The 24,510-nt window shown below is 38.0% G+C and overlaps 3 protein-coding genes across 3 annotated transcripts; 1 reads left to right on the forward strand and 2 right to left on the reverse strand.

Annotated features, from left to right (window-relative positions):
- Window positions 1–3,740: 3,740 nt before the first annotated feature.
- LOC117289992 lies at window positions 3,741–7,187 on the reverse strand. Its single transcript, XM_033771196.1, has 4 exons — window positions 7,060–7,187; window positions 6,241–6,333; window positions 5,396–5,544; window positions 3,741–4,551 (listed from the first exon to the last, which is right to left on the reverse strand). Exons 2-4 carry the CDS (start codon window positions 6,278–6,280, stop codon window positions 4,342–4,344), a joined length of 399 nt encoding a protein of 132 aa, XP_033627087.1. The 5' UTR covers window positions 6,281–6,333; window positions 7,060–7,187; the 3' UTR covers window positions 3,741–4,341.
- On the forward strand, window positions 6,774–15,018 carry LOC117290190. Its single transcript, XM_033771447.1, has 2 exons — window positions 6,774–6,902; window positions 14,518–15,018. Exons 1-2 carry the CDS (start codon window positions 6,774–6,776, stop codon window positions 15,016–15,018), a joined length of 630 nt encoding a protein of 209 aa, XP_033627338.1.
- A 1,299-nt stretch (window positions 15,019–16,317) lies between these two features.
- LOC117289993 (thioredoxin-related transmembrane protein 2-like) lies at window positions 16,318–23,020 on the reverse strand. The gene is made up of 7 exons (XM_033771197.1): window positions 22,794–23,020; window positions 21,487–21,661; window positions 20,427–20,503; window positions 19,489–19,595; window positions 19,012–19,077; window positions 18,119–18,248; window positions 16,318–16,803 (listed from the first exon to the last, which is right to left on the reverse strand). Exons 1-7 carry the CDS (start codon window positions 22,956–22,958, stop codon window positions 16,693–16,695), a joined length of 831 nt encoding a protein of 276 aa, XP_033627088.1. The 5' UTR covers window positions 22,959–23,020; the 3' UTR covers window positions 16,318–16,692.
- Between the last annotated feature and the right edge of the window lie 1,490 nt (window positions 23,021–24,510).

The following is a 24,510-nucleotide window of genomic DNA, read 5'->3' on the forward strand; positions in this document are numbered from 1 at the left end:
ATGGCGCCACCACTTTTTCACTCATTTTTACAAAAAGGGATATCTCATTGAGGTAAATTAGATACTATATTATTTCATATCGAATGAAAAAGTGGTGGCGCCATACGGAAACTTTTCCGATACCACTTCAGGTATAGGAAAAAATGTTCCTCAAAGCCAAGCAAAGGACAGGTGTAATGTAAAAATGAAAGACACCTATTTTGTAAGGCTTACGGGGGAGTACTTCTAGAAACTATAAGGCTCCCCCGTGCATAGTTTCTAGAAGTAACGGGGGAGCCACTAGAAGGAGCGTTTTTCTCTAGAAACTGTATGTTTAAAAGCCTTCCAACCTAATCATTTTCATGCAGTATAATTTCTGAAGATTCTGAAGAAGTAGGGCGACATTAAAACAGTTAAACCCTCATGACAAAAAAAACTTACACTAATTCCATGCCCTGTCCATTCCTTCAATTCAAGATGTCAACAACAACTGCTCCATAATCTTTGCATAAAAGATGTGGCTCAATAAATTACCAAAAGGCTAGGGTAAGCTTACCTGGTTTCTATGCATGTTCGTCCGCCTTATATTACGATTCCACCGTTCCGTCTTTGATATGCATCGGATGGTGTGTGTGTGTGTAGTGAATTCTGGTGGACACATCGCAAAGTCTTAAAAGTTGAGGCAGTCATGTTGTTTTCTTCAAGAAATTAAGATCTGCACATTTTGTCAACCAGCAACAGAGGGCGGCAAACAGAAAAAGTGGAATCCAGACTCTGATAATGATGGAAAAAAATCGCACATAAATTGAAACAACTTATAATGACCTAAAATGAATGATGGATTATCTTTAACCCATCAGCTACACTAGCCCTGTTTATTTGTTTCACCTTTGGGAAGGGGGAGCAGCCCTGGGTTGTGGCCATTACTAGAGGAGTGGGTGAAATTCAGAAATCAAAAGCAGTATTCATGGAAACCGAAAAATAAATAGACAAACTCTTTCGTCCCCAAAATCAGTAATTTCGCAAACCTTTCGTGTTCAACTTAAAAGTCAGTCATCCCTTGTTTATTGCACTCTGAAGTGCCATAGTTTTCGAGAACGAAGTAATTTTCCACGAATTTGATTTCGAGACCTCAGATTTAGAACTTGAGGTCTCGAAATCAACCATCTAGACGCACACAACTTCGTGTGACAAGGTTATTTTTCTGTCATTATTATCTCGCAAGTTCGATGACCGATTGAGCTCAAATTTTCACAGGTTTGTTATTTTATGCATATGTTGAGATACACCAACTGTGAAGGCTAGTCTTTGACAATCACCAATAGTGTCCACTGCCTTTAAAAAAGGACTACAAATACTTCAAGATTAGTTTGATTTATGGAGTTTATCAGCATCGTGAGATATAGTTACAAAGTGTGTAGAGTTTTAGAGCCTACAGCGATATGGGCTTCCATAAGTTTTGCTTGATGGGAAATTGATGAAGAGCCCCCCTTTTTTCAAATAAGTTTATCATGTCCCAACGCAGTTACGGAAAAGTTTCCCTTTGTTGCAAAACCAAACCGTTCAAACACCGGAAGAAACGGTACAATGTTTATTATTATAGGAAGTACAGTTCAACCTTTCCCAATTCCGCGCGTATTTTGAATGCCTCTCATTAAGGCGTGAAAACTTGTTGACGTACCACAGTTCAAAGACTGTCCTTGTCAACCTTTTCCAACCAGATTTAAACAATTTGTTTTACCTCATTTGAGTTGGTTGGTTTTTCTCCACAGCATACTAGAAGATGACAGTGGACTTTTAACAACGCAAGAGAAAAGTCGTTCTACTCAGTTGTGACGCATGCGCGTGCGGATCGCGTTTTGTGTGGTAACTGATCACGTGAAAAGCCGTTTCTATATTAGTGTTAACTTGTCCTTACTCGAGATAAGACTAGAGTTTTTACTCTTTGATTGTGAAATCCACCACTGCGCTCTTTAAAGTCAAAAACGTTTTTAAGATCATTAATATTATTGGAGTAATTAACCCTCCCTTTATTTGTATCTAAAATAATAGATAGTTTCACTTGATACTTTGAACAATGTCTCTAGTTTAGAATGCCAATTAATGTACTTAAGGGAAACACTACAAGTAAAACAACTGCAAGCAAAGATTGCGCAAAGATCATCAAGTTGTTTTATTGATTGCATCGATACATAGGAAGAAACATTTCCCCCTATCGGGAAACTTCTTAATTTATCAGCTTTACACGTTGTTTTGGGTTTTTTTTTTTGCATTGCTGATAATGTTGCAATTGCTCTGGGTAAAATACATAACAGTGATACGGTATGATAAAAAAAATGATTGGATGACATGATGTTTGGTCAAAAATGAAAAGAAAACTGATAGAATACTAAAACATCATGACAAGTACACAAGACAACGAAGTTTATTCTATCATAATAACGTTTGTTATTGCTTGCATTTGGCTCTTGAAAACATTTTTGGCATTGTATAAGTCTTTGATAAGCGCTTTGTGGTTTATGTTTTACACGCATTCAAATATTTCCGCAGAAGTTTCATAATAGATCATCAAGGTTTTCTCTTTAAAAACTATTTTAATTTCGTTTTCGCCTGCAGACTGATTTCATTCTTCGCATTCAGCTTTGTTTCGGTCATTCTTTTTCACTTGTTACCATTTCAAACTACTATTTTACATGTCTTCAGATAAACTACTGCATATTTTTACATCATTGTTGTAATAGACCCTTCGCATGGAAATATAATCACACATAGCGCGTTCACAATACAGCCAATTTGATTTTCATGCGTTCGAATTAAAGTGATATTGCTAAACCAATAATTGATTGTTTTTGTGTTTCAAAACTCAGAATTCGTGCATTCAAGCTCATTTTGTGCCATTCGAATTAGCATAACATTCAACTTAGCAAAGCTGGTTGGACTGGAAAAGCCCCTGCAAATTTGAATGCTGTTTTGTTGAACGTGAAGCTGGGTATTTATTTTGTTAATTGAATGACGCAACATTATTTTGGCCCTGGCTCAAAACAAAATTGAATGACCAATTAATTTTTATGCAGCATTCAATTTCGCACGAAATAGAATGGTTTGGTGGTTAAATTGGCTTCTCATTTGCCGAAATTTACCTAGAAAATCTTGATTTGGTTTGGTGGCGGCGTGGTGCAGACGCTAATGTGCGGTGCGTATCTGCTGAGTGCATCTCTATATCTATGGCGTTTGGCAACCCCTAGCATTAAAGTCACCTGGAAGTGGTATTTTTTCAAAATAAAGCTTTTGTCACTAATATATGTGTTTTGATGAGTTGAATGTGAGTAACTAAGGTTTTAACTAAGGTTTTAAAAAATCAGTTCTTATGTTATTTACAAATTTAAGAGTAGACCCCGACCCGAGAGGGCACTGTTCGTGACGTCAATCGAGGCAGACTTTGCCTGTAATGCGTAGAGTAAACACAATTGCAAAGTACATGTACGGACCAAGTCGTGAGTTTGTACGTTTCAAAAAAAAAAAATTTTTGTTTTTTTCCGGCAATGCCGACCAGGTGTATTGCTGCTGAATGCAGAAAAACACTTTTTGAAATGTACCAACTCACGACTTGGACGTACATGTACTTTGCACGTGTGTTTACTGTACGCATTGCAGGCAAAGTCTGCCTTGAATGACGTCACAAAAGGGGTAGGCAGAGTCAGCCCCCCAAACAACTTTATATATTGTTTAAACATATAAATCGTGACAAACAATTACTAAACAAATTGTTTTATTGTTCGTAAGCATATACTCTTACGTTTGAAAGAAAACAAATTCTATTTCCAGGTGACTTTAAAGTTCAGGTAAATATTTGACATAATGTGCTCACGGCCAAAGTAAATTTTGTTTATACTTTGGGGGTGGAAGGGCCTTAGGGTGCAAGTAAACAAAAATGCATGTTAAATTCAATATATAGCCCGTTGCCATGGTTACATCCTATTTTGTTTTCTGGCCATTTTAGGCAAAATGTGGGGTCTGAAAACTGTTTTTTAGCTCATATTTACAGCTCCACCCCCACCGAAATGCAAAATTATAAAATAAAAAAAAAAAATTTAATATCACAACAAAGTATATATCATCCTTGGTTTTCCTTAAGACAACAAATTGATGCTTTAAATTTCCCCCTTGTGCTATTTTCGCATCATGCACTAGAGTATTGTTTTAGATCTTGCAAAATCGACATGTTTATATACCCTATTTTGCCAAAAATATCAAATTGCCGGGGGTCTCGGAAAATTGTCCTTTCGGTTGTGATTAGGGCCAACATTAGTCTTTTCATATCATCCACAAACTATGTTTTTAATTCTCTCTATATACTGCTTTTTAAATCTTCCACACCACTATAAGGGAAACTGCAATTGTGAAGACATTGACATCAAACATAGAGGTCATCCCATTGCAGTAGTCGGTGTTACAGCAGCAGATGCTCACGCCATCGGTGGTATCGCAGCCTTCCGGGTTGGGGCAGACATTCTTTGGGAAACAAGCTCTGGCAACAGTCGTCACTTCGCCGTTTACATAGTCACGCCTTTTCTTAAATGAGAAAAAGAAAAAACATCATCAGGGGGATAGGAAAAAATGAATAGATAAATGAAATTTTCTATAGCACTACAAAGCACACCCAAAAGAACTGTCTAGAAAACTCCCGAGCTACAAACTTCAATAAAACATACAAATTGATTTTAAACAAGAACAACGATTGTTTCAAGAACAGTCACCAATTGGTACCTCTATAATGGTATATCAACACCACGCCCTACAGCCTCTACGCCCAAAAAGTGTAACAATAAAATAAAATAATCCGTTAATCCGGAGGTGGTTGGTTCGAATCGCACTCTAGTCAATTCGTTGTTCGTGTGACCCCTAAAATCATTTCAAAATTTACCCAGTCAATTTCCCTTTTGGCTTATATTGATAATACAGTAAATACATACATTAACATAATACAAAACAATTATAAAATACTAAATATTGCATTAAGAAAAAATGAGAAAGAACAAGAACAAAACAATAAACGAAAAATTTAACAAATAAAATACTGTAATTCATAACCAATTACTGTCTACTAGAAAAATGTTTTCTTAATAATAATCACGACTTCCATGGTGATGCTTTGGAGCCAATGATGAAACTTTTTGTTTTCATTCCTTCTAGATCATTTCAGAAACTGAAGTTTGCTTATTGAGATCTTCAGAAGACGATCAGAGCATGACGATCAGAGCATACTGATCGAAACGTCAAGTTGTCGAAACGTCAAGTTGAAACCAACGGTTCTCTTTAGAACCACATGGGCTCATTTAGAGATAGTCGTTATATGTGTTACCGCAAACTTTTCCATATCGTATTTCCAAAATTTCAAATCTTGAGGTTTACTTACTGCGCATACAGGATCTTGAGTTGGGTAGCAACCAGTTTTCACAACATGCGGTCCATTAGTATTGAAAGGATCGCCACACGCGGCGGTGTTTGTTCGCAGCGTTTCGATCCCATACGTACACGTGTAACAGTCTAAGCATTCAACTTGTCCTGAAGGTACAAATATAAAAATTAATAACCAAGAATGAGTATCAATAATAATTTATTGTACTGAATTGAGTTGAATTGAATTGAATTAGATTTAATTTAATTGAATTGATTTGAATTGAATTCAATTGAATTGAACAAGAATGAACAAAGAATGTTAAAAGGTTTGGTTGTTAATATGATTGTAGGCTGTTGAAGTTAAACAAACAAATTGACAAAACAAGTAGAACGGTTAACACTCTTATTTCTCTCTTGTATTTTAAGACACTGGACACGTTGGCTAATTATCAAGGACCATGTATTCTCACTTGGTGTATCCCATAATATATAAAATAATAAATCTGTGGGGTGGGCAGTTTGACTCAACTTGTCATCGAAGTTGCAAGAGAATAATCATGAAAGAAGAAAAAACACAATTGTTGCACAAATCTGTGTGCTTTTAGTCACATAACAAAGGGCTTTAGACCTAAATGTTTAATATGAATGACATACCTCTTTCTCAAAAGCTCACGATACTCCAGGGGAAGCCATTTCTGACAATGTTTTATACTATCAACAGCTCTCCATTGTTCGTTACCAAGTAAGTTTTTATGCTAATAACCAAGCAATAACCAATAGTGTCCAGTGAGTGTCTTTATTCATGGCATCTGATACAATGCATGCTGTGTACTTTATAGCACGTTTGTTTTGTAATCTCACCAGGGAACGCGAGAATAAGAGTGAAGATGATCAGCTTCATTATTTATGCAGATGGAACGACCTTCTCCAGCAGCAAGTATGAGCCCTGTTTAGCTGAAGAAACATGACAAAAATCACAAATTGATTTGTAGCGGTAAAACAAAACCAACTGGAATAGGAAAACAATAGTTTATCTCTTGACTCTTGGGCAATAGGTCTTCAATTTTAAATCTTCGGACATAATTCTTTGTTGGCAGGGGCCGTCCAGGGTAAGGCAAAAGTTTTAAAAACTGTCATCAAAGCGATGTGCCCTCCCAGACCCCTACATAATAACATATAAAACTACAAAACACTACCAATAAAATAAAAACATGAAACACCGAGCTGGCACAAACATTATGGCAAGATAATGACAATAGACCAAAACTGAACACTCGTATAGATAAATCAAAATATCACCCATATAATTATTAAGAAACATACCAAGCAAAGTATATACAACAAATATGGGACGAATGTTAAAACGAAGGTCGCGAAAGTTTGGCATAGTCAAGATGGGACCATATACCTACACAGATAAATTCAAGAAGCAATTCCAATCTTCAAAACTTAACGGTATATTATTTGCAACCCCTCCCACCAAACTACGATCAGGTGACACTTTCCTTCCCCGCCCACCACCTGTATGTGTAACAACTCATGCCCTCCTGCTAAGTAGAAATCCTGAACTTGAGTGAAACTGAACGACGTAACTTTGTAACTAGGAATAATTTTCTTTGTTATCAGGATTAATGATCTTTTGTTGTTGATAAAAAAAATGCAATCAATACAACACAATACCTTTTCAATTGTAGAATATAGTGTGTACATCCAGCTCCCTTTTCCTGGACCAAAATATGCCATGAATGCACGCTAGAGCCCGTCGCCAGTTTACTGGGGTTAATGTCAAACTGGGTCCCTCACGATACCAAACAGGCAAAGGCTGCCTCACACGAAACCAAAGAATTCCAAGAAATGACCTTTTGAGGAAAAAAGTTTGGGTTCTACCATCTTGGCAATGGGTGTGAACAAGATTGGGAATACAAGCAGTTGGAAGCAGTCAAGTTGACAACATTGAGCGATGTTAAAGTTCAGAAGACATTTGGGGAAAAGTAGGGTATAAGCAAATAAAGGTGAACTATATAAATACATAAAAAACACTTGTCATTATTTTGTAAATGCATTTCATTTAGTCCTTTTTTATTTTCGATATTTAAATTGTACTACGGTAGATATATTAAGCCCACTCCATAAAACGAACACATTGAAGACATCATCTCGGAAGTGTATTTCATTTTTCATTCAAACAGTTTTGTCTCGTGCCAAAGTTCAGCAATTTTGTTTTTGTCATTCAAAAACCCATAGCCTAATAAAATATAGGTTTCGGAGAATTTACTTTTCCCTCGTTTAAAAAAAAAAACTCTAAATAGTGTTTAGTTGTTTCTTGTAAGCTTCACCATCGTCGAGTGAGAGCAAACTCATTCTAAGCAAGGTCACTGATCTCTAGATGTTAGCAAACTAAAAACAGCTGCTGTTGCGTAGGCCCGGCCTGTGGGCAAAAAAAAAACCTGCGGGCTAGTAACCCCCGAGACAGTTTATCATGATACCACATTGGTTCAAGCTAATACTACCATTATTAACATTCAAGAATTAAAAGAAAAAATACTAAAGGAATGAACTATTGGGGCTTGTATTATAAGGAAATGAAATTTGTTAATTTTAACATTTCAAAAAACCAACTTCCCCTATTCATTCTATTTTTATTCCTTTTTGTAGTGGTTTTTTTTTCCCCTTCACGTTTAATCAAGCTTCACTCTCACTTCATCGTTTATTCAAATTTCTGCTAGAATGTGCACACAAATAGCCAACCCCACTAGTACAAAAACTTCTCTCTCAAACAACATTCATTGCCAATAGACCTTTATCACGATGTCACCATCTTGGTCATGTTCCCTGTTTCCATAACAGTAATGAATGCTAACAAGCAGTGCGCAAACGTGGCACCGGACTATTATTTCGTCCAGCCTCAGTTTGGTTACAATGAGTTGGAATGGAGTAAAATCAAGATGACCCCACCGTGATAACGGTCTAGAAAGAAACAAATACATAAAGTCAACATCGATATCCAAATTTGAATGAGTTTTCACAATTTTCCGGAAAACATAATGTAAACATAAATTGTAGAAGATCATAATTCAGAGCACTATTATTTGGTTTCAGCCCCAAACCATGGAACAGAACACCTCTCAAAGTGTAATCTACACTCTTGGCAGTTGGGTATCACTTGGCTAATACAATGCATATCAATTTCCTAAATGTTGTATTGTCTGCAAGTTGATTTAATGAAATGTCAAACTGAAATTCACATGGGGGGAAACATTACACCAACAAATAAATCCTGATAGTGAGTATATAAGGGTAGGTCACGTGTACTGTAAATGTCCAGGTGCAAGTCACTCAGCATGATCCTGAACTCGAAAAAAAAAGAAAATCCACCCCAAGAGTAAAGGAATAATTTTTCGCTCAAGCCAATCAAACAGCTTATAGAAAAGGTATTTTATATTAAAATACACAAGGTTCTTTTATATCACTTTATTGCATCCCGAAGGCAATGACCTCTTGGGGTGCAACCATGTTTAAAACACTTCGGGCTTGCGGGTGCAACCATGTTTTTGGAGAAGTGTTGGTTATGAGAAAAACCGTTGTGAAGACTATTTTCGAAGTTAAAAGTTGATGTTTGAAGACTTACTTTATAAAATGGGTATTTTCGGCAAAATTACACAAAAACATATGTAAGCTTTGGAGCCGGAAGTAGCAAAAGGTTTGGCCATGCAGCGGATACGCATCATGCACAAAATGCAGTGACTTTAGCTGATAACTTTATCAGAGGATACACTAAACAGCAAAACCTACACAACACAGAACTCTTTCATATAACAATAATATGCCATCTGGCAGGTTTATTACAAATTACAAACAAGATCAGGTGAAGTTGCGGTAGCATATTATGATGAATATGTACATTTCTTTTGAGCAGTGTTCGTTCCAAGAAGAACTGGCGGCTGACAACTCTTCCTGAAGTCGATCAGAGCATACTGATCAAAACCTTGAGTTTGGCAACCACAGGTTCTTCTCAGAAGAACCAACACTACTCCAAAGAGATTTACACATGTATCACAAACCTCTCCTGATTATACAACCACTGTGCAAAGTTACAAACAATTAGATATCATTTCATTTCAATATCAGGTAATTTGACACTCCAACATGTTCTAGCATGTCTAGAGGTGGAAATACCCTGTACAACACCAAGATGTTTAGACAGCACTCATAGAATCTGTCCCCTTTGGCAAGGGGGTTTGGATTAACATGCTCCGACAGTCCATACCAAAACACTGGGCAACTTGGGCCATGTCACGTGAGGCAATTCACAAGCAATCTCCAACAACAGACAAAACGTCTTGAGGACAATAGTACACTGTTTTTAGATTGTGTCTTGTGCCAGAAAGAGAGTTGTGCTCGTGCACTGGGCCCAATTGCATGGCTCTCTGCCTACAGCCGAATTCTGCGCTCACGATCACGATTCTCCGCTTACGTGCAAGCGCCGATTTTTTGCGCAAGCCTTGTAAACGTAGAATACCAAGTAATGTGAAGTACGCACGCGCAGAAGCCTAAATTCGCCGCTAACCCGTGAAATACGCTTGCGTAAGCACAGAATTCCCTGCTTCCATAAGCGCCGATTCTGTGCATACGGTAAGCAGTGCCATGACATTGGGCCCTATTCAGTTGAGTATCAAGTACTGCCGAAGACTAAGTGGCTCAGTAGTAGTAGTTGACTACGAGAGAGTACAAGTATACATGAGTACAATTACACTACGAGTACAAGTGTCTGGGCTGAAAGCGTACCAAATATAACAACTCTTTACACAAAATGTTATTGTGAGATTGGACACTTTTTTCAAGACCACCTTCATAACAGACTTTATCTTATTGAAATTGAGTGCATCACAAAAAGGAGTTTGACCTAGAGTCTCTCTCTTTAAAAATAATGTTGTGCTATTGCAAACTTTTCTAGCACCCTCATAACTTACAAACAAATTATCATTGCATACTAATTTCATCCCACTCTGAAGTAAAAAACTACAACACTGGTTGTCATATACAACTTTTGATGCAATAACACACCGCCCAATCAATCTGGGGGAAATTAACACAGATTTAAAACCCTTACTGTTACATAACATTGTACATGCGAGTCATTCTTGCTAGCGTGAGGACTCACATATCCTCTTCTTTTCCCTCACATTGCAATATTTCAGAGAATACATTTCTCAGAAGTATTGTTTTTGTATCACGTTTAAAAAAATGATTAAACAAATTATTGTTGACTTTACTTTTTTTTATGATAATCAAATAAGTATCATACCTTAATAATTGCATGTACATACAAATTTAAATGACGACCACAACAATTTCTGCTGATCAGTGATAAACAAACAAAGCATAGTTGATAAAATAAACTCTATTCATGCAAACATGCATACCAAGGAATTTCAATTCATTATCCTAAACTCTATCCGACTTTGGATTTTTTTTCAAGAAAACACAGTGATTTTGTTTAGACAAAACCCAAGATATTAAATCCAATGCCCTCATACTTCCATCTGTTTACTTCAAATGAGGATATTTAAAGTGGGCTAAAACACAAACATTTTGGGCATAATTTATTGTAAAAAACAAAACATATTTCTCACACACAGAGATAAGTTTGCTGAAACCGAGGTCAGAAGGTAAATAGTCTGGATCCACTTTTGTTATCATCACTGTTCTTTGTACTAGTGCGCAAGGAACCAGACAAAAATGGCTACAGGGTAAACAGACATTCCTGTCTAGGCTAAACATAAAACGTCTCCCTCAGGGATGACATTTGACAAAATGTGAACATTCAAGCAAAAGAGGCTCTAGGCCTGGGATCCCCCTTTACTCTAGACCCATAACCTCTCAGCCATTACAACTTAGGTAATGCTTTCTGCTCTACCGACCAGCCGTCGATTTCACAAAACTAGTAGAGTGTCACGGCCGAGTGGTTAAGAGCATCGAATTCAAGTTCTGGTGCTAAATCACCGGAGTGTGGGTTCAAATCCCGGTCGTGACACTTGTGTCCTTGAGCAAGATACTATAATTGCTTCTCTTCACCAAGGGGTATAAATGGGTACCTGCGAGGGTAGAGGTTGATATTGTGAATGAAAAGCTTTCGGCGCACCACGGCAGCTCGGGGATGTATACTCCCTAATGGGAGCTGAGAAAGATTAAAGGGATGTTTATTCGCCCTATGACCAGGGGACTATTGTAAAGCGCATTGATACGGTTTATTGTGAAATGCGCTATATAAGAATTTGTTATTATTATTATTATTATTAAAACTCTTCCTAACTTAAGACTAGTCTTAGGACTAAGGACGAGTCCCAACCCTGCACTGTAGCATGCAGACCTTAAGACTAATCCTAAGTTAGGACGAGTTACTCGTCCTAACTCGAGATAAGACGAGTCCTAACTCTTTGAGAAATCGACGGCTGGCTTCAGACTGATGATACCCAAGCCTAATACCGTATGGACTGTAAAGGAGGGTAACCCTGTTTCAGCCCTAGGAGTAGGTGGCAACGGCCTTTGGAAACAAAATAGTTGAGGCCAAACATTAAAGTGGCTTTGCCTCGTGTGTCTGGTGACTTGCATAACAAAAATTGTTTAAAACACTCGGGATGTTTACAGACTCTGCACATCGCCAGAAATACAAGACTACAGGTGCTGGCCATAATATGGAATAATCCATTTTTCCTTTTGGTGACTGCTTTCTTTCTTTCAAGAAAATGTCAATGACCCAAGGATACTTTGGTTTTTAATTCTATAAATAAGATCTGGGCAATAAAATCCAGTTTGCTTTGACATGGTTCATATCCCAATAAAATAAGAGTAACTGAAAAACTACAAGGGGAAATGTTCACCATGTAGGGTTAAAGGGAAGGTACACGTGTGGTAATTGTCAAAGACCAGTCTTCTCACTTCGTGCATCCCATCATAACCATAAAATAACAAACCTGTGAAAATTTGGGCTCAATTGGTCATCGAAGTTGCGAGAAAATGATGAAAGAATACACACCCTTGTTGGACAAATTTGTGTGCTTTCAGATAAGAATAAAAGACTTCTAGCTAGAAGTCTTTTATTATTTTAGTGAGAAATTATCTCTTTCTCAAAAACTACGTTACTTCAGAGGGAGTCGTTTCCCACAATGTTTTATACTATCAACAGCTCTCCAATGCTTGTTACCAAGTCAGTTTTTAAGTTAATATTTGTTTTGAGTAATTACCAAACGTGTACCTTCTCTTTAAAGGGACAAAGCGCTATATAATACATTTTTATAAAGCGCTTTATCACAGCCCACAGGTTGTATCAAAGCGGTCCTGACAATCTTACCCCTGGTCACTGGGCCATATTTCATTCCTTAAACCATCTTAGCTCCCTGCGAGTTACCCGCACTCCAAGCTAATCATTCACATAGACCATCTCTGCCCCCACAGGTACCCATTTTACACCTGGGTGGAGAGAAGCTTTTGGTTAAGTGTCCTACTCAAGGACACAAGTGTCACAACCGGGATTCGAACTATTAACCCACATCTTTGTTGCCAGACATGTCAGATGCCAAAAAAGGGCTTCAGGGCTGATGTCTTTTATTATTTGAGTGGTAAATTACCTCCTTTAAGAGGGAGCCAATTATCACAATGTTTTATACTATCAACAACTCTCCATTGCTCATTACCAAGTAAGTTTTTATGCTAACAATTATTTTAAGAAATTAACAACAGTGTCCAGTGCCTTCAAAGCCATTGGACACTTTCGGAACAGAGAAGAAAAAAAAGTTCACAGATTTTCAAATAACTGACAGGGTTTACAGAAGATAATGGTGAAAGACTTCTCTTGAAATATTACTTCATGTAATACTTTACTTTTTGAGAAAACATTCAAACAATTATCAATTCTCGATATTAAGAATTACGGATTTATTTTAAACACATGTCATGACACGGCGAAACGTGCAGAAACAAGGATGGGTTTTCCCGTTATTTTTCACCCGACTCCGATGACCGATTGAGCCTAAATTTTCACAGATTTGTTATTTTATATGTTTAAGTTGTGATACACGAAGTGTGGGCCTTTGGCAATTACTGTTTACCGAAAGTGTCCAGTGCCCTTAAATGGAGGACAACTTTGTGTTGTGCATTGTGGAACATGAACTCTGGGAGAGCTTCTAAATGGAGTCAACACATGTTGATTGACCCAGTTATTGAACCTCTATTTGGAATAAGGTCATGACCTTCATGCTCAGGTTGTTTGCTTATAGTGTGTGTACCAATCGAGCCAAGATGGCTGGGAATAATTAGGTCTTTAACATTTTAAAGGCACTGGAAACAATAGTAATTACTCAAAATGATTGTTAGCAATAAAACTGATTTGGTAATGAGCAATGGGAAGCTGTTGATGGTATACATGTAAAACATTGTGAAAACGGCTCCCTCTGAAGTAACGTAGTTTTTGAGAAATAAGTAATTTTGTCACTCAAATAATAAACGGCTTCAGCTGAAGCCTTTTATTATTAGGATCTAAAACTAAAGCACACAAAGTTATGCCACAAGGCCTCGTGGCACCCAATACAAGGGTGTTTTTTCTTTCATTATTTTCTTGCAAATTCAAATTTTCACAGGTTTGTTATTGCATGCATAGAACACTGGTCTTTGACATTTACCAAACGTGTCCAGTGCCTTTAAGCAAAATTAAACGGAGAACCAGGCATAATCTATATACATTGTACACGTAGCATGAACCTTTGCCTGGTAATCTCTTTTTGCGAAAACAATGTGCCTATGCTCAGTGAACTTTTCTCTGCTTAAAGGATTTGGGTACTTTTTGTAACACAAAACACAATGTCCACAGATTCACATCAACTTTACACCGTTTGAAGATAATGATAGTAGAAAGCATACGTTAAAATATTAGTTGCTGAGGTGCTGTAATTTTTGAGAAATGAGTAAAACGATGTCATGAAAATACGTTTTTACATATATATATATATACAAACTCTTCTATATATATATATATATATATATAGAAGAGTTTGCGGTAACACCATGTAATAATCTCTAAATGAGTTGGGGTGGTTCTGTAAAAAAAAAACTTTGGTTTAACTGCTCTGGTCCCATACTTAGGTCCCCCCTCTCATCGCCTCCAACGCATACCTAGGTCCCCCCTCTCATTGCCTCCAACGCATCTTCAAGGAAGCAGGAATCAAGGTATATCACTCCGCTCCGAAGAAACTCCATGGCTCTCTCCAATCGCACAAGGACAAGAAGGACCCCTCCACCCGTGCCGGAGTCTATCGCATTCCATGCGAATGTGGTAAGGTTTATGTCGGGGAAACCGGGCGTAACCTTCCCACTAGACTTAAGGAACACCGAGCACACGGAAGGAGGGGAGACTTTGATAAATCCGCCATCGTCAAGCATTCCCACATCACTGACCACCGAGTGAACTGGGAAGCAGCAGAAATCATCGCTCCAATCCAGGTGTGGCACCCGAGACGGATTAGAGAGGCCATCGAGATTCACAAGCATGACACCGTACCCCAAGACATCGGCTTCCACATCAACGACATCTGGCTCCCCCTCCTCCCGACCAATGGAACTTCTATATCCACGGTCACCCCCTAGGCCCCCCCCCCCAACCATTAGACCTCCGACCACTGGATCTTCTATATCCACGGTCACCCCCTAGGCCCCCCCCCACCATTAGACTGCTTTGGGTCATCTATACCCTCAGTCACCTAGGCCCCACACCCTCACTATCCCCTGTGCTTGTTCCTACTGACACGGTTCAGTGAGCACACACCCCCCACACACTACCCAAGGCTCAACAGCAGGTTTCACACGCATCATCGAGTTCAACTTCCCGCCTTCATGCATCACCGCTAATCCGCCGCCCAGTACTTAAGCAGCATGCAGCATCAGAGTCCAGCATTCTCCAGAAGACGATCAGAGCATACTGATCGAAACGTCGAGTTGAAACCAACGGTTCTTTTCAGAACCACCCCAACTCATTTAGAGATTGTTATTACATGGTGTTACCGCAAACTTTTCTATATCTTATCTCCACCATGCAAAGTTTCAAATCCTACTTACGTTTTTACATGCTAAAATAATTTTCGTCTCATGATCACCGAGACACAAATTATTTACATGACATTGTTTTACTCATTTCTCAAAAACTACAGCACCTCAGTAAGTAATATTTTCAGGGAAGCTATGGAAATTGTGTTTTTGTCCTACAAAAAGTACACAGACCCTTTAACACAGAAAGTTTGAATCAGTACTATGCATGCCAAAATTAAGCAGATAACCAGTCGTAACAGTGTAACATCTACAGCATTTTAGCTGGCCACTTTTTTTTTCCTATATAAAAATTGACTGGAACTGAAATTTAACCTACAACTGTATGAACAATCCTACATGTTAGCAAAGACTTTTGATGTGTTTTATTCCTATTGCAGTGTTTGCTCAGAAAGTGGCAATCAATTACGTTTTACCATAGAGCTATATATATTGACTAGAGCGCTAACTTGCTCTGCGTTTTGAAGCCACCCTGAGCGCAGACATGTTTGATGTGTTGCGTGAGTTCGAAACGATTTTAATTTTAAGAGAACACACATTGCCGCGATTTTTTACATTCGGCGTGTGCGCTTTCGTACGCGACTGCCCATTCGCGCATGTCCGCGCTACGAAAACCGTAACTTCGACTCAGTGATTGACGCTCTAAAAAAAGTATACGCGCCATGATGCTCGCAGTTTTGTACGCTCATCAGCAGATTGTGCGTTCACATTTGCTGAATGTTTTGCTTCGATGACACATAAAAAAGAACAAACGCACCATCATGCAAATAGCCGTACAATTGCCGTACAAAATTTCAAGCTTTTGTATTGGTTTGTACATAAACATGGATGCGCCCACACGGCTTCAAAACCTTAGTGCGTGTATAACGGGGTGTTAGCGCTCTAGTCAATATATATAGCTCTATGCGTTTTACTTATAATTGCATAGACAGCTTGAGCACTAAATGTGACATGATCATCTGGGCCCGAGTTTATACAGCCTGTAAGCACAAAAAACTTGGCTATATACGCACAGGAAAGTATTGCTTAACATAAAACAGGTTACCAGCCAAAAATACCTTACATGTAAGTTTAAATTGCTGTCACTGGTGCTCCACTTAATTTCTGCTTTGCAAAGATATTTGTCAAGCAGTATGTTTTGCTTAACAGCTTTATGAATTGTGCCCTGGTCACCTGAAAACTGTCCTGCTTTAATACCGACACATAAGGGTCTAGGGTTTAATTGGATTTCTTGTCACTTGGCAGCTCTACTTTCTCAGCCTTCTTCTGAGCTCTACTCTTTGTGGTCTGGTACAACGACTTCAAGTTGTAATCACCGATGATGTTATCCTGTAAAGGGGGAAGAAAATGATCGATTTGAGATTGTTTAAAAAATATATATTCGTTCTTCTTCTTCTTTCTATGTAGGGTTCATGTTACTGTACAGCGCTTTGATCATTGTTAAAGACACTGGACACTATTGGTAATTATCAAAGACCAGTCTTCTCACTTGGTGTATCTCAACATATGCATGAAAAAACAAACCTGAGAAAATTTGAGCTCAATCGGTCGTCGAAGTTGCGAGATTAAACTGAGTCACTTCATCAGAGGGAGTTGTTTCTCACAATGTTTTATACTATCAACCTCTCCCCATTACCCGTTACAAAGTAAGGTTTTATGCTAATAATTATTTTGAGTAATTATGTACAATGTAGGGAAGGAGTTCGAACAGACAGAAGTTCCACCCTTAAAGGCAGTGGACACTATTGGTATTTACTCAAAATAATTATTAGCATAAAACCTTACTTGCTAATGAGTAATGGGCAGAGGTTGATAGAATAAAACATTGTGAGAAACGGCTCCCTCTGAAGTAACGTAGTTTTTGAGAAAGAAATAATTTTCAAAGAATTTGATTTTGAGACCTCAGGTTTAGAATTTGAGGTCTCAAAATCAAGCATCTGAAAGCGCACAAGATCGTGTGACAATGGTGTTTTTTCTTTCATTATTATCTCGCAACTTCGACGACCGATTGTGCTCAAATTTTCACAGGCTAGTTATTTTATGCATATGTTGAGATTCACTAAGTGAGAAGACTGGTCTTTGACAAGTACCAATAGTGTCCAGTGTCTTTAAGACAATCATGGTTCTATTCAGAAGTAGATTAAAGAGAACGATCTCTTATTATATATCTGAAGAAATTATCAGCTAACATTTTGTTAAAGACACTGGACACTATTGGTAATTGTCAAAGACCAGTCTTCTCACTTGGTGTATCTCAACATAAATGCATAAAATAACAAACCTGTGAAAATTTGAGCTCAATTGGTCGTCCAAGTTTTGAGATAATAATTGAACAAAAATACCTTTGTCACACGAAGTTGTGTGCTTGCACATGCTTGATTTAGAGACCTCAATTTCTAATTCTGAGGTCGCGAAATCAAATTCTTGGAAAATTATTTCTTTCTCGAAAACTAGGTTACTTCAATGGGAGCCGTTTCTCACAATGTTTTGTACAGTGTATTATCAACCTCTCCTCATTACTCGTTACCAAGTAAGGTTTTATGCTAATAATTATTTTGAGAACTTACCAAAAGTGTCCACTGCCTTTAACATGCAGACATAAAACGGTTGGAATTCAGAAAAGTCTTAATCCATGACAACCCACCTTAGTGAAATTATGTTTGACAATTGCTCCCTTGCTATTCTTGCCGGGTTTTCTTAATGTTTCTTTCCCGCCTTCAAAGAGCACAAGCGTTGGTAGCTGTTGTGATAATGATGATGCATCTACTCTATATCTGCAGAAAAAAAGAAGAGGTATTGAGAAATTAAAGAGTATGTTTGCCTGTTATTATTTTTCGAATTAAGTATGTAATTTTTGTTTCTGTTTTCAACTAACACACACAACCTACCTGTGAAACTGTCACTAAAGTTCAGTGAGTATTTGAGGGTAGTCAACAAACAACATTTGAGATAATAGGAATGCTTATTTTTGATTGTGAAAATCTATAATTGCAATTAATTTGAAAATAATTTGGGGTCAAACAGGGAAAACTTTACTGGAGCAGGGCTTGAACCTTTAACCTTCCAGGGTTGCGAAAATTATCTCCTCCAACAGTGACCAAAATTGTATTACAATCGAACACAGCTGGGCCCAATTTCATGGTCCTGCTTACCGTAAGCACAGAATCGGCACTTACGGAAGCAGGGAATTCTGTGCTTACGCAAGCGTATTTCACGGGTTAGCGGCGAATTTTGGATTCTGCGCGTGCGTACTCCACATTACTAGGCATTCTACGGTTACAAGGCTAGCGCAGAAATTCGGCGCTTGCACGTAATAGGGGAATCGTCATCATAAGCGCATAATTCGGCGGTAAGCAGAGCCATGAAATTGGGCCCCAATGGCTTCTCCTGTCTACCATTCTCATTGAAGCACCTTGGGCAACGGCTCTTCTCTAAGCATGGTAAGGCATGGGTTGGATGTCTTGAGAAGCCCAACAATAGGAGGGTTTATAGTGAGTTTAACCAAAGTCAAGACATAGCACAGGTTAATACACTTACTTTTTTGCAACTTCTGCATATCTGCCGATGTCTATTTTGCCAAACTTCAAGTGCGTGTGAGAATATCTGCAAAGTTGAACAAAAAACAAGACGTTTAACAAGACGTCAATCAATGGTCAATGGTTCATCTGACAGCATCTGGTCAGGCAGATATCTGGCGTTGTTCAAATGCCCGAAGTGTGATGTCGGATCTTTAGGCCCAACCACTAGACCTTTATCATGCTAACACTACATGTATCTCATGTCTTTGTTCTTTGTATCAATCTTAACCAGCAAAGAATAATAACATTCATTGCATAAAAATGAACCACACATTTTTCCCTTCAAGCCTCAGTTTGTTTTACATTGAACCAAATGGGAGAAAATCAACATGGCCGCACTATGATAGAGGTCTACCTCTACCGATACAGATCACCTTTACCTAAATGAGCACTTTCATGTAAGAGAATCAAGGAAGATTACATTCTTGAGACTTACTTTAGGGATAGATCTGCATATACCGGGGCAAATATTTGGCAGTTGTTAGACCACGGTGTGTAGAATTCAATTAGCCATGTGACTCTGGGAGAGGAGACCAGCTCTTCCTGTTAATACAAATAATAGTTTGTGGTAATACTGAAATTCCTCATTTCGCACAACAATTCATCAGAATTTAACAGACACCTGTAACTACATCAAGGCCCAGTGGTCAATTTCACAAAGAGTTAGGACTAGTCACAACTTAGGACTAGTCCTACATGTCCTAAGAGATATACAAAACGTGTGGCTAGTCCTAAGTTAGGACGAGTAACTCGCCCTAACTCGAGATAAGACTAGTCTTAACTGTTTGTGAAATCCACCCCAGTTTCATAGAGCTGCTTTAAAGGCACTGGACACCTTTGGTAATTGTCCAAGTCCATTATTCTCACTTGGTGTATCACAACATGTATGCAAAAAAAAAAATCTGTGTCAGCTTTACCAATGCTGTACACAATGTATACAACTAATAACCATTTGAGGAGGAATGAAATGGTGACAAGAGCAGTTGGGAATGAATGCATGAAATCAAGAAGGAAAAGTATCAAAAATAACTTTTTTTAAATGTCACGAATGTAATTAAAAGATGAGAAATAAACTACATTTCGATAATACAGAAAAACACAAAATACTGAGTTTAGGAAGGACACACTACAAAAGTAAACAAATCATAGGCAAACGCAAAAACTGAAATTCAAGACCAAAGCAAAGTTATGATGAATCTACGTATATGATAAAGAAATACATTGTACACTACAGTACATGTAGCATGGAGAAACAAATATGACCTGGTCCATGATAAAAGGACACATATAGTTATACAGGTATAGTAAACAACTTTAAGACTAGGGGTTTAGAATTAGAAGTTTTAGTCAAAATCAGACAATCAGACAACTTACTTCTAAGGTATCTGCACTGAAGTAGGTGACATTTTGCCGTCCACAGTAGATTGGCTCAGGGAATACGATCAGTACAACTGCAAAAACACCAAGGAAATCAACTAACGCTATTTGCCAAGTCATCAGAGCAAACAAAATCTATACGGCAAACTTGCATCATGCCTGAAAGATTAAGGAACTGCCGCTTTACCGTGCCTGCTCTCTGCGTTGATATTTATGCATTCCGCGCATGCGCTTGTTCCTTTAAAGCACAGAGAAAGAAGCTAATATTTTGAAAGACAAATAAATTTAAAAACTCAGATTTCCAATGTATTTTTGAAAATAATAATACAGTGCTCAAAATATGAACCCGTGTGCAATAGGAACATGAATAGTTAAAATTCAGGAAAACTTGCTAATATTTTGAATGACAAATTTTAAAAAAACCTTCAGATTTTCAATTTATTTTTGAAAATAACAATACAGTGCTCTCAATATACATGTATAAACCTGTGTGCAATAGGAACATAAATCAGGTAAAACTTGTGATTTTCACACAACTCTATTCCCCGGGGGCAACCCCGGGGGACACCGACAAGCCCTTTCACACTTACAATGTACACAATATACATGTACCCCGGAAAATAGTCATATCCTACAGCCACCCCTGCTCTGGAGTAGGGGCAAGTGGTAAGACTCGGAGTGTTCTAGAAATGTGCAATCGGAACCCCTCTACTCTAGAATATAGACCTACTGTACATGTACATGTAGGCGGGAACAGTATGAAAGTGCACCCAGGTAACCTTGGGGTGGGGGTAAACAACTCCTGGGGCCTCCCCACTGCTGTATTCCACCGGGAAATAGTGAGAAAAAGGATGTTTCCCCTTCAGCATCAATTTGGTTGCATTGACTTCAGGCCTTGATGCCCCTTCAAATGTTTCCCATAGACTTTATTAGATTTTCTAATGAAAGTGCCCTTTTCAAAATGAAAATGGCCTTGCCCTCTCAAAGATGAAATTCAAGGCCTGTGACTTTATTCAATGGTTCAGCAGAAAATGGTAGAAGAGGCACGTATACTTACCTAATACAAGGGCAACGAAAAGGATTGCATATCGGAAGTCAGAGTAGAAGAAGAGGAGAGCGTTGGCCACCTTGGTGAACATGAACATCTTCTGGATGTACTGTCTGAAGGATGGTAGCTTGCGGTTCTTGACGACAAGGATGCACCCGAGGAAGAACAGAACGTTGGTCTCATTCTGAAATGACGATAAAACAATAATGGAGATTATTTATTTGTGGATTTTACCCAAACACCTCAGTACCTAACTTGAGTCCTGTCAGTAAATATACACATTTTAATGGATCTGAATAACCCCAATTAATCCTTATTCATCACAATGCAATGTATTAAAATATTTAAACGTTTGTGACTGTTAAGGTGACTGTAGTGTAATGTGATTGACGGGACAAAATTGGACACCTAAAAAACCTTATTTTGTTTTCATGATATAAAATCGTTCCGTTGTTTCGCAATTGTTCCGCGTAATATAAATTTCCCTCTCTTCACATCTGAACATGCTAAACAAACAAACTACTTCTTACGTATTTTTATTGTGATATCAGGCATTGCATTGTTATTGTTGCAATAGACCTTATGCACATGACGTCATTTCAGTACGGCGCCCCCGCATTGAGGTCAAAAGGAGGTTGTTCATTGGCCAGTCTATGTGCGTTTCGATTGTTTCGTCACCGTTTGACCTCAAAGATGGCGGCTGGATGACGTCAATGCATAAGGTCTATTGCATGGTGCATGTATCACTATTTGGTTTGCAGTAACACCATCATCAGAGATCAGACCAGACCACGGAGGAAAAAATAACATACGTACATGTACCGATCATGACCAATTGAAAAGGCATTGCCATTGCCAGGATGTACAAATGTAGACTCTGTGTATGTATGTAGACTCAAACGCAGAGTTTGTTCTTTAAATTTGGTAATTCATGGTAATTATTTTTTTGTAGAAAACTACATATCTTGCTTAGACCCAGTAACTGGGGCGCTGTACCTGTACCCCTGTACTCCTCCTTTTTTCGAAATTTCGACAGTACAGCACCCAGTTACTGGGTCTATATCTTGCTATAGTATATTCTAGAATCAAGACAGTTCACTTTAGCGAAAGAACAAACTAGAATATATAGCAAGAAGAAGACAGTTCTCTGTAAAGAACAAACTCCAAACTCTACCGGGTATTAAAATACATACTTACTATACTTACTATTAGCAAGTATTACTACACACATGTGGTGTTACCGCTTTCTTTGGTGTCGGAAATAGACATCTTGCGGTTGCCGGATAAGACAAATTAAATACACAATGTCCACTCACCCAATCAAGCTGACAGGGATCTCCATTTGCTGCATTGGAAAACAGGGTTGTGCAAAACGGCCGAAAAGACCTTAGAAATAAATACGAGACGGACAGCAATAAATTGCATATGTAGTATGCACTGAAGTAATACTGTAAGTCCCCAAAGTCCAAATGGTCCAACATGTTGAAGTTACTTTTAACTGCACGAAATGCTGTAGTCTGACTTCACACAATTTACACGCTCGCTAAATGGCCCCTGTTATTTGATTGGGAAGTTCTGTCGCCAACTGTGAACACAAATAGTAATGACTAAAAAACACTGATGAGATACGGGAAACTTTGTCGCTTTGCTTTTGTAGTTTTCTTTGCACAAAGGTTGGGGGTTCGAATCCAACCCGAGTGATTCACCTGTGTTTTTTCCTTTTTTTTTCACGAAATTGGGAAAAGTACAGAATATTCAGAGCCATTTGTTTTGAGCACAATTAGTTTTATTTAAAAAAAAGTTTTTTGTTCTGTTAAATGTTGACTTAAAGACACTGGACACTATTGGTAATTGTCAAAGACAAGTCTTCCCATTTTGAGTATCAATCTCAGCATGCATAACATAACAAACCTGCTAATAATTATTTAGAGAAATTACCAATAGTGTCCACTGCCTTTAAAACATGTAAAAAAGGGTCTGGGTACTTTTTGTAGGACACAAAACACAGTGTCCTCATCATTATCTTCAAACTCACACAGCTTGAAGGGTAGAAAGCTGGCCTTAATATATTACTTGCTGGGGTGCTGTAGTTTTTTTGAGAGATGAGTAAAACAAGTCACAAAATAATTGTCATCACAGGGGGTCGAATTTTAGCAAAAGTTTTTTTAGTGACATTTTTTTACTCATTTCTCAAAATACAGCACCTCAGCAAGTAATATTTTAAAGGCAGTGGACACTATTGGTAATTACTCAAAATAATTATTGGCATAAAACCTTTCTTGGTGACAAGTTATGGGGAGATATTGATGGTATAAAACATTGTGAGAAACGGCTCCCTCTGAAGTGCCATTATTTTTGAGAAAGAATTAATTTTCCATGAATTTGATTTCAAGACCTCAGATTTAGAACTTGAGGTCTCGAAATCAACCATCTAAACACACACAACTTGGTGTGACAATGGTGTTTTTTCTTTCATTATTATCTCGCAAGTTCGATGACCGATTGAGCTACAATTTTCACAGGTTTGTTATTTTATGCATATGTTGAGATACACCAACTGTAAAGGCTAGACTTTGACAATTACCAATAGTGTCCACTGCCTTTAAGAACTTACCACTTTACACCACTTGAAAAATGAGATGACAGTCAAGTTTTGGTCGCACTTTAAAATGAATTGTTCAATTTTAAATGGTTTCCCACCATGCCTACAGTTACAAAGATCAAGACACAGTAAATGAGGTTCTGTGAACTTCTCATGGAAGTATTGTTTTTATTTTCACTTTTTTTTTCTCCCAAACAATTCCTTGATTAACTGTTAATCATGGATGTATCTACACATCTCTTACGGAAACAAAGATAATATAAATACAAACAAAATCCAATTCAGAAAATTAAGTTGTGCATCTTTCAAAAATAATCAAACATATTTAAACTGCCTTAGCTACTCAGCCAGACTAGGGGCCTTTCTCAAACCACGGCTTGGGCTCCGGCTCAGGCTTAGGCTCCGCGCGCTGTGTACGCAGCTTGCATTTA

Source organism: Asterias rubens, chromosome 5 (assembly GCF_902459465.1).
Source record: "Asterias rubens chromosome 5, eAstRub1.3, whole genome shotgun sequence".
Lineage (NCBI taxonomy): Eukaryota > Metazoa > Echinodermata > Asteroidea > Forcipulatida > Asteriidae > Asterias > Asterias rubens.

Excerpts from the sequence above, each read along its gene's own strand:
- LOC117289992 (XM_033771196.1), bottom strand. The coding sequence starts at position 6,280 with ATGAAGCTGATCATCTTCACTCTTATTCTCGCGTTCCCTG. Across the intron at positions 5,545-6,240 it reads TCTTATTCTCGCGTTCCCTG|GACAAGTTGAATGCTTAGAC; the intron begins GTGAGATTACAA and ends TTGTACCTTCAG. Across the intron at positions 4,552-5,395 it reads CTCAAGATCCTGTATGCGCA|AAAAGGCGTGACTATGTAAA; the intron begins GTAAGTAAACCT and ends TTCTCATTTAAG.
- LOC117289993 (XM_033771197.1), bottom strand. The coding sequence starts at position 22,958 with ATGTTGGACCATTTGGACTTTGGGGACTTACAGTATTACTTCAGTGCA. Across the intron at positions 20,504-21,486 it reads TTTCGTTGCCCTTGTATTAG|TTGTACTGATCGTATTCCCT; the intron begins GTAAGTATACGT and ends GTGTTTTTGCAG. Across the intron at positions 19,596-20,426 it reads TCAGTGCAGATACCTTAGAA|GAAGAGCTGGTCTCCTCTCC; the intron begins GTAAGTTGTCTG and ends TTGTATTAACAG.
- LOC117290190 (XM_033771447.1), top strand. The coding sequence starts at position 6,774 with ATGGGACCATATACCTACACAGATAAATTCAAGAAGCAATTCCAATCT. Across the intron at positions 6,903-14,517 it reads TCCTTCCCCGCCCACCACCT|GTCCCCCCTCTCATCGCCTC; the intron begins GTATGTGTAACA and ends TCCCATACTTAG.